Raw genomic sequence first — 10,019 nt, forward strand, 5'->3', positions numbered from 1 at the left:
ACTTCGTTGTTCGTGGCCGGGAACCCAAGTCTAAGGGACTTCTCTATGACGGTTTTTCAGGAGATATTAGGACTAGCCCCACTCCGGATCCCCTTTGATTCGCTGCGCCATCAATGTACACCTTCCAACATGGGGGTCCCAGTGCAGAGATTACTCCAACCAATTTTCCATCCATGTTTTGCTCCTTTGCCACTATTTCCACTGGTGGTTCAGCAAATTCGGCCACTAAGTCAACTAGGACTTGGCCCTTTATAGAGGTTCGAGGCATGTATTTGATGTCGAAAGCTCCCAGAATCATGCTTCATATGGCGATCCTTCTAGTGTAATCAGCAATTCGAAGTACAGACTTTAGGGGTATTTGGGTTAGAACAACCACTGTGTGGGCTTGGAAATAATGGGGAAGCTTCTGCGTGGCGTGGATCACAGCCAGTATGGCCTTTTCCAGGGGTAGGTATCTGACCTCAGCTTCATGCAGTGACTTACTCACGTAATAGACTGGCTTTGGGATGCCATTGTCATCCCGTATTAGCACCAAGCTCACAGCATGGGGGGCCACAGTAATATATGTGTATAAGACTTCGTCAGCTTCGGGGCTGGACATGATAGGTAGCCGGGATAGGTACTCCTTGAGTTACTGTAAGGCCACAACACAGTCCTTGGACCACTCAAACCCCTTCCACTTGTTAATCAAGAGGTAGAACGATCTACATCTGTCCCCCGACCTGGAAATGAATCGATTGAGGGTTGTGATCATCCTAGTAAGCTTTTGGACCTTTTTTTCGTTTTGTGGTGGTTTCAGGTCATTTATAGCCTTGATCTGGTCGGGGTTAACCTCGATTCCCCTATAAGTAACCATGTAGCCCAAAAACTTGCCTGATCCTATGCCAAATGAGCATTTGGAAGCATTTAGGCGTAGCTTATGCTTCCTTAAGACGTCAAAGGTGCTGCCAAGGTCCCCTAAATGCTTGGACACCGCTTTACTCTTCACCACCATGTCATTGACATAGATTTCGATGCTCTTGTCCAATTGTGGCTCAAACATTCTTGTCATCATCCGTTGATAAGTGGATCCTGTGATCTTCAGACCAAACGGCATTACCTTGTAGTGGTAGTTCCCAGTAGGTGTCACGAAGGCCGTTTTCTCCTAATCCTCCAACGCTAGTGGTATTTGATGATAGCCTTGAAAGGCACCTAAGACGCTCATCCGAGGATGGCCTGCTATCGCATCCACTAGCTGGTCTATCCGAGGCATTGGGAACGGGTTCTTAGGGCACGCCTTATTCAGGTCTGTAAAGTCCATGCAAACTCGCCATTTCCCACTTTTCTTCTTGACCACCACAGTGTTGGCCAGCCATTCAGGGTAAAAGACTTCTTTGATAGCCCTAACACGTTTAAGCTTTGCCATTTCGTCCCTAATCGCATCGGCATGCTCTTTTGACGGGCAACAGGGTGGTTGCTTCTTGGGAGTGATGGCCAGGTTGACATTGAGGTAATGGCAGATGACGTCCGGGTCGATCCTGGGGGCATCGCAAGCATCCCATGAAAATACATCAATATTTCTTTTAAGAAACTCAATCAGCTCCTCCTTCTCCTGAAGAGGCAGCTGAGCCCCTACCCAAAATATTTTCTCCGAGTCGCCGCCAATAACCACCTTTTCCAAGTCCTTGCACTTTGCCTCGTCGACAGTGGTGTCAGGGGGCGAATTTGGGGTCTTTAATTGCTAGAAATTCTTCTCAGCGGAAGCCGAGGATTTCGCATCGAGCCGATGTTATACGGCCGCCACCACACATTGCCTCACCGTGGGTTAGCATCCACGGATTTCGAGAAACTGGTCCCCCGACGAGAACTTCACCTTCTGATGCAATGAGGAGGCAACAGCCCCTAAGGTATGGAGCCAGGGCCTACCGACGATGGCCGTATATGGAGAGTACTTGTCCACCACGATAAAGTTTACTTCCACTATCTCTGGGCCGGTCTGGATGGGTAGCCTAATCATGCCCTTTGGGATAACAAGCTTCCCATCGAAGGTCATTAAAAGGGAGCTATAGGGCATCAGATCCTTCGATTTTAGCCCCAGCCCCTTGTAGAGATCAAGGTACATGACCTCGACAGCACTGCCACCATCCACCATCACTCTTTTCACATCGTAGCCCCCGATTCTAAGAGTGATCAATAGCGCATCGTCATGGGGTTGGGTGATTCCGATCATGTCCTCTTCTGAAAAGCTCAAGAACGGGTGAAAATTCCTTCTGGCCCTCTTTGGCTCTGGCTGGGATTCCTCGACAGGCATTTGAGCCACAAATAACACTCGAGAAGGACGTGTGCCGGTTCTTCCTAGTGCAGCCAAGATTACATTGATCGTCCCTACGGGCGGCCTTAGGGCAGTGTCTCTCTGGGGCTCCTGATGGGTCTAGCCTTGATGCCTATTGGAGTGATGCAGGAGGTGCTTCAGCTTTCCCTCTCGGACGAGCTGGTCCAGGTGGTTCCAAAGGTTCCTGCAATCCTCAGTGGTATGCCCGTGGTCTTGGTGGTATTGGCAATAAAAGTTCTGATTGCACCTCGTGGACTCTCCGGCCATCTTATTCAGCCATCTAAAGTATGGCTCGTTCTTGATCTTCTCCAACACCCGATGTACTGGTTCTCGGAATACCGCGTTGACAGTTTGTGTGTTGGTTGCTCTGGATTGCCCTATGAAATCTCTCCTCGGGCGGTTGCTGTTGTATCGGTCCGACCTGAAATCCCTCTTCTCCTGGGGGATAACCTTCTCTTTTCCTTTACACTGCAGCTGGTCTTCCTCTACTCGTTTGTATTTGTCAATCTAATCCATCAATTGGTGCACACTGGTGACAGGTTTGCCTGTCAAAGACTTCCTCAAGTCGTGCTCGCTCGGGAGGCTATTTTTGAAGGTGTTGATGGCGACTTCATCAAAATTGTCTTCCATTTCATTATACATCTCCCAATAACGGTCTGAGTAGGCCTTTAGAGTTTCTCCATCATGCATGGACAACGATAACGACGCACTCAAGGGCTGAAGAGCTCTGCTATTTGTAACGAAACGGGAGCCAAAGGCTTGGGTTAGCTACCTATACGAATCTATGGAATTCGTCTTCAGGCCATTGAACCATCTCATCGCCACAGGTCCCAAGCTGGATGGAAAAACCTTGCACATTAGTGCCTCGTCTCTAGAATGGATAGCCATCCTTTGGTTAAACTGGCTCACGTACTCCACGGGGTCTATTTTGCCGTTATAAAGGGTGAAGGTTGGCTACTAGAACCATCAAGGAAGTGTAGCCCCTTCTATGTGGCACGTGAAAGGTGATTTGGAGAGTTGGTCCAGTGCCCTGCTCAGGGCATCGCTTGCCAAGCCCCTAGGATATGGGCTTTCACGTTCGTGCCTTCAGAAATGCTCTTCTTCGTGATCTCTGCCTATAATCATCATCACTTTCGTCATCGGAGGGCATGTCATGCTTGGAATGGGATTGCCTTCGTTGTGCATGATGCAACTTTTTCTTCAAGTCGTCTATCTCTCGCTGCATGGCTCGCTTATCATTCTGTCTCTAGGATACGTGACTCTTAACTTCTTCTGGTTGCGTGGCCCGGTTGTTATTTTGTCTCTGGAGCACGTGGTTGCCCACACGAGAATGGCTTTTGCTGGTTTGAGTGGTGTTCACACTTCCCTCCCGGAACCTTCCATTTTCTTCATTTCGAGCTCACTCAGGGTTGGGGAAGTTACCCTGTTGTTGGGATTTGGCTAGGTCGGGCTGATGGGAGCGTGCTTGATAAGGGCCTGATCCTACCATGCCTGGTTGTGTGTCCAGAGGGCTGGGGAAGGTGGCTGATAGGACAAACACTCGAGTAATGACTTGCATGATCAACAGATGGAGGGTCAAGATCAACTGAGAGGGGCTATATAATGTAAGAAGTCCTCCATGAAGAGGGGATCGAGAAAAAGAGGGAGAGAAGTCAGTAGCATTATGTATCATCTCCAGGACCATTGTAACCTAGCGCCAAAGAAATAAGAAGAACATTAAGCTCCTTGGATGAAAAGCCCGAGGACAGAATTTCCAGCTTAAACTTGCATATCTGTTATCCAATCCATTCAGGACCGTGTTCAGTCATTGCAATCCTCACTAAAGCTTAGTTCTTAAACCTACTCTCTACAAATTTATTGTATTGGGCTAGTTGGGCTTGAACCCACTTCTCTCACGAAAGAGGTGCTCGAACCCAATCCCTACAAATACCAAATGGAAAATTCTATTTTCACCTCAAATAATAATATAGTGGATTTATTGATAGATCACGCAAATTTATTAGGAATTCCATACACAAGAAGAAATTTTTTTTTTTTTTTTTTTTAAAAGTTGTATCCAGTGCACAAAGCAATAATTAATAGCCAAGCACAACATTTTGGCAAATGGAAAACCAATGAAGAATTCCTTCAAAGAAAAACCACTCCAGCATCTAATTGCATAAAAAATTCACTGGAAGAGCCAATTACAATAGTCTACTTGAAAAACATTTATACAACTAGTCTCTCTTTGTAACCTCAACAAATGTCTGGTTTCCCCTTCCCACTGCAGTGGCTCCAAAACCCCTAGAATCCTTATTTTTTTATTCTTATTTCAGGAGATAAAAATAACAAAAAGATAGTGAAGGGCAGAAAAAATATTACATTAAGAAAACGTAACCCAAATAACGTTTAGGACAGCAAATATTACGTATATTTTGAAATGTGAAAGCTACACTTTGTATACCATGCTTCAATTGGTCTGTGCAACTTCTAGCTCAACAATTTCATTTGAGCTACTTGCAATGGTAATTTCAGATTGCAGAGTCATTTGTGATGCCATATCTCTCCCCAAAAGTACTTATTGTATTAATTTTATTTGAGCTACTTGCAATAGCAATTTCAGATTGCAGAGTCATTTGTGATGCCATATCTCTCCCCAAAAGTACTTATTGTATTAATTTCAATTGAGCTACTTGCAATAGCAATTTCAGGTTGCATCAATATCTCAGAGTCATTTGTGATGCCATCTCTCTCCGCAAAAGTACTTATTGTATTGTACAATTCAAGCATTGTTGGCCTTTGACTAGGGAAGGGGTTAAGACAGGTACATGCAATTCTAAGTAACTCAAAGATTTCACCATCAAATCCTTTGCCAATCAGAGAATTATCAATAACACTGTGAAGATCAAATGAATTGCTCAAAAGGTGAGTTATCCAATCAAAAAAACTCCCATTACAACCATATGAAAAACTATTAATTTCAATGGGTTCCTTCCTTGTAATTAGCTCAAGAAGCAAAATTCCAAAGTCATAGACATCCTTTTTGTACATTTTTAGATCCTTGTAAATTAGATTATTTAACCTAATTAATTATTTAAGTGAATACTTAGGTATATTATTCAAATCTAGGTTAAAACAATAACAATCATATCATGTAAAGCAGCGGAAAAATAAATAACAAAATGATATGATGACCCAAGAAAACCAAACCAATAAAAAACTTGAGGAGGATTTAACCTAGCTATCCTCAAGGTAAACTAGATCCACTATGAAAGAATTGAAGTTTTACAATAGTGACTTAGACCACTAACATTCTATTGCTACCTCGAGTAGAAAACTTACTACCACAACCACGTGATAACTCCGAGTCCACGGACTACTTCTTTATTGGATTCACAGCAACCACAAGTACTCCCACTTGTGTTTTCTTTAAGCTCTTTATGCAGCAACTGAAACAATCATCAAGCTCTCGACATCAATCTTGATCTTGATAACCCTAAGTATGTATAAAGGCAAACACTTCTAGATCTCACAAGAGATTCACACACAGCATAAACAACAACTGAAAACGTGGCTAGGGTTTTCCCTTTTATACTTATGACAAAACATATGATTATCTAGAAGTAAAATAAAGCAAATTTTACATGAAGAGACATTAAAAGCGGAAGAAGGAGGACAATTAAATGAATTTTGTGCCATCCTACCTCTACTTCCCCAAACAAATAGTAATATTGACTAATATTGCAGGATGCAAGTGATGAATTTGTGGGGTTAGTGGAGACGAGTTTGCTATGAGATCTTGTGGCTAAAGGTACAGTATAAAGCCTAATGAAGGAAAATGTATGCAACTTCTTTTCAGTCTCCAATCCAGTTGTATTCTACTGCAATATGGCAAACAAAATTAAGCCATTTGTCAATCATTGGATAGAATTAAAGATAATATTATTGGCTTTGGACTTAGAATGGAGTTTGTGAATTTAATTGTTGAGATTAGTCTAGATAGGGAGATAAACTCCTCTATAATTCGGAAGTTGTATGAAAGGAAGATGATGTTTTAAAGCTGTAAACTTGCTAATTAGTGTAAGCAACATGGTTTTATAAATCAGTACGATGAAAGAACTGTTTTTGCTCCCGGTTCTTGATTTTGACCAGTTTTGGGGGTTTTTACTAAATTGAATTGGTGCTTTTGGTTCACTTGTACCAGTCAATCAGTTTCGATCCAGTTTTTAAAACTATACTAAGCCATCAACAATTTTTGGAAAGACTTAAACAAATCTAGTGTATAAATATAATCATTGACAAGTAAAGATGCATTTTTATGTACTGTACTGACATGGCTATATGGCATAACAAACAAACAAAAAAAAAAAAAAAATCTACAATCACTAAATATTTCGGTACTAAAAGGACTTTAATTCCCATGCCTCATTTTCCCTTATCTTTGTGCTGTCTCTCCTTGTAATTATCAGGGTTCTAATGTTTGGTATAAAATATATATATATATATATATATATAATTTGTTATAGTTGTGGTATTTAAACATATTTGGATTTTTGTGGATTGCTTTTACAGCTTGTGACTGATATGTGATTTAAGTGCTATATCTAATAGTTTCTAGTGTGTTGTTGGCAATGGAAGTACTTTTCTTCGTGTCCTGGTTAACATAGGGATTGTTATATCTACAAAGTTTCATGGACAGATGGACTTATGTATGTCCTTTTGTGTAGGGTGCCATTTTAGATATGCTCTTGAGATTAAACCTTTATTAAAACCTTAGGTGCATACAACAAAATGGCTGAAGAAGGTTTTTATTTATTTATTTGTTATTAAATAAGGCCATTATAAAGTCCAAAACCCAAGCCCATGAGTCCATGACACAAATTCTTACCATGGTTTACTTTTGGGAGAAGGACACGGTTTACTAAATTAAGAGTTGGTCTTTAGCTTGATTGCTCAGAAAAAGGGAGTCTTTCGGTTTGGGCAAGCTTAAGTGTAACTTGGGCCTTTGGATTTGGGTTTGACTCAATATGACCCTTCAAACAAAGGCATATAAAGCCCCTTTTAATTCATGTAAACACTTGGTTTGAGAAACAGTATCAAATAGACAGATGCACACTTGATGTAGTCACAATGCACAGAAACATCCACTGTAATAAGCAATGTCTCAAATCAGACCCAATTCCTTGCCAAAACACTGTGCTGAAATTGTTTGAGTAGCCACCAATTTTTTCGCTTATTTGCCAGTTAGACTATATCCCTCATGTTGTTTACATATATGGACAAGAATTCCTTATATAATGTCATTGGGAGCAGGCTTGAGAATTGTAGTTTGACGCTAGTTGGTCCTTAATTAGCTCTTACTGTTTATGTTGGGTTGCCATTAAAATGTTCAGTTAATTAGGTGCTGACTGTTTTTTATGTTTTGCTGCTTTCTAAATGAACCCAAAAAAAAAAAAAATGCATTGACAATATGGGCTAGTTATGCTGGGCCTTTTTCCCATTATTTAAGTTGATCTCTTTCCGGCTTCCATACACTACTATGGACTGTAATTCAATTTTTTTTTTCTTTTTTTTTTTAAAAAAATTTTATGAAGGGCTGTAATCCACTTTTTTTTTCTTTTTTTTCTTTTTTGAGAAAGGAACATCATTCATTCAATCATAATAAAATCAAATCCTGATACAAGGCTTCCAAAGCTGGTGGGGGAGAATCCTCCAACCAAAATAAATCAAAATCTAAGTGCCTAGCACGTTGAGCTAAAACATGTGCTACCTTATTGCCTCCCCTCCTAATCTTACTAGTTGAAGCCCACTGTAATCCCGACATCAAATGGCAAATGTCATCCACCACATTGCCAAGGAAGGAGTAGTTAGCCGCATCAGAAGAAATTGCTTGCATAACATTGGAATTATCTCCCTCTATCACTAGGCGAGTAAAACCAGCTTCCACAGCAAACTCTATTGATCGTATACACGCAAGAAGCTCCGCCTCTTCACTTGTATCCACCTTCGGCCCAATAGCAAACATGCCAGGCATGACCTCAACTTATCATTCTTGATGATTGCGCCTATACCTGATTTCTCCAGCCCAGAAAATACTGCTGCATCAAAGTTTAACTTATATTCCATAGACGAAGGCGACTGCCATATATCACCCATTGCTTGCTCCCTCATATTGTTATCCAGAGACACCTGTGCGTGTTTAAATTCCTCTAGGAACTCCTCTGCCTGTTTATTAAGACTGGTCAGATGCTTCAACTGACCTCCATACAGGACACAATTGCGCTGATTCCAAACCAGCCAACACTGAACCCAAAACAGCTCCATCTCATCAGTTGAAAGCCGAGTCACTAAATGCTCCATGAGCTACATGAAATCACTGAAGGCTGAAACACCCTTTTGCAGCTTCGGAATGCTCCCAACCCACACATCCTGCACCGCTGCACGAGCTGTAATCCACTTTAACTATACTTGTTTAGTTCATTATATTTTAAATATGGTTGTAACATTGGTTTTTTTTTTACCATTAAAAAAAAAAAAAAAAAAAAAAAAACATTGGGTTTTTCTTTTTTGGATAAGGTTGTAATGCTCTGGCCAGGAAAGCTGTTTTCCTTCAACAAGATTTTTGTATCCTAGACTCTCCACCTGTAGAGTTGTCTTACCTTTTAATGCACGACCTATCTGGTCTTTTTTGTAACAGACCATGTAACACCTCTGCCCCTGTGGCTAACTCTTAGTTTTTAATATATCTTTTTAACCAAAAAAAAAAAAAAAAAATCCATTCTAAACTTTGAGATAATCTGATCTAATTTTCTTAATAAAGATTTGTTTTTTTATCTGGATATTTGTTGTGATCCTTGGTTCAAGTTTGGTGTATACACACTTCAAACATTTGCAACGTTATTTGACATTTGACACAATTAACCATTGTAGATAAAAGGATCATATTGAACAAATCCAAACTATAAGGTAGAAAACTTTGAATTCAAGCAATCAATGAAAACTAATAAAGAATCTAAATTTTGAGGAATCAAATTATGGGTTTTTTTTTTAACCCAAATATGCGTTAATAAGAAATAAAATTTTAAAAATAAATAAAAGTAATTACAAGTTAGGAAACAAAGAATAAAACCAAGGGCTTTTTTTTACAGAAAAAAAAAAAATGAAAGTTAAAAGTATAAAGTTGATTAGAAACTTATTCAAGTGGATGGTGAGTAGGAATGGTCATACCCATTGAGTAATGGATATCTAACCCTACACGATCCAAATATTCTGGGCAATACCCGGTTTTTCATGGGTAAAAGGTAATCAGGTAGGGTTTGGATATTATCCATTTACCCATTATTAGCCATCTACATATAAATATATATATATATATATATATATTAATAGGCAAAACATAGAGAAAATTCAATTAGATTGTACAATTAAAGTCCAATTTTTTGCCATATGTCCTAAACTATTTATTGTTAAAGAGAGTTTTATTTCTTAATTTTGAAGTCAAATGTGGAACCACATTATAAATATCCATCTAAGTGAGTTATTGCATACAAAAATCAAAGAGTCTAGAATTGATGGATAGAAGGTAATCGGGCAGGGTTTGGATATTACCAATTATTATCCATATATGTGTGTGTATATATATATATATATATATATATTAATAGGTAAAGCTAAGAGAAAATTAAATTAGATTTCAAATTGGATTCTAATTTTTGTCTAATTTTACACC

General features: G+C 39.8%; 2 protein-coding genes across 2 annotated transcripts; both read right to left on the reverse strand.

Moving 5' to 3' along the window:
• Window positions 1-1,144: 1,144 nt before the first annotated feature.
• LOC115965145 lies at window positions 1,145-2,290 on the reverse strand. The gene is made up of 2 exons (XM_031084335.1): window positions 1,853-2,290; window positions 1,145-1,711 (listed from the first exon to the last, which is right to left on the reverse strand). Exons 1-2 carry the CDS (start codon window positions 2,288-2,290, stop codon window positions 1,145-1,147), a joined length of 1,005 nt encoding a protein of 334 aa, XP_030940195.1.
• A 2,619-nt stretch (window positions 2,291-4,909) lies between these two features.
• On the reverse strand, window positions 4,910-5,341 carry LOC115965146 (probable inactive receptor kinase At1g27190). The gene has a single exon (XM_031084336.1). It carries the CDS (start codon window positions 5,339-5,341, stop codon window positions 4,910-4,912), a length of 432 nt encoding a protein of 143 aa, XP_030940196.1.
• Window positions 5,342-10,019: the final 4,678 nt, after the last annotated feature.

The sequence above is a fragment of the Quercus lobata genome, chromosome 10 (genome assembly GCF_001633185.2).
Source record: "Quercus lobata isolate SW786 chromosome 10, ValleyOak3.0 Primary Assembly, whole genome shotgun sequence".
Taxonomy (NCBI): Eukaryota; Viridiplantae; Streptophyta; class Magnoliopsida; order Fagales; family Fagaceae; genus Quercus; species Quercus lobata.

What these genes read in the sequence shown, in the direction of transcription:
- LOC115965145 (XM_031084335.1), bottom strand. Translation starts at nt 2,290, where the DNA reads ATGCCTGTCGAGGAATCCCAGCCAGAGCCAAAGAGGGCCAGAAGGAAT. An exon ending in CCTCCTCATTGCATCAGAAG is followed by an intron (nt 1,712 to 1,852) that starts GTGAAGTTCTCG and finishes TAGCAATTAAAG; the next exon opens with ACCCCAAATTCGCCCCCTGA.
- LOC115965146 (XM_031084336.1), bottom strand. Translation starts at nt 5,341, where the DNA reads ATGTACAAAAAGGATGTCTATGACTTTGGAATTTTGCTTCTTGAGCTA.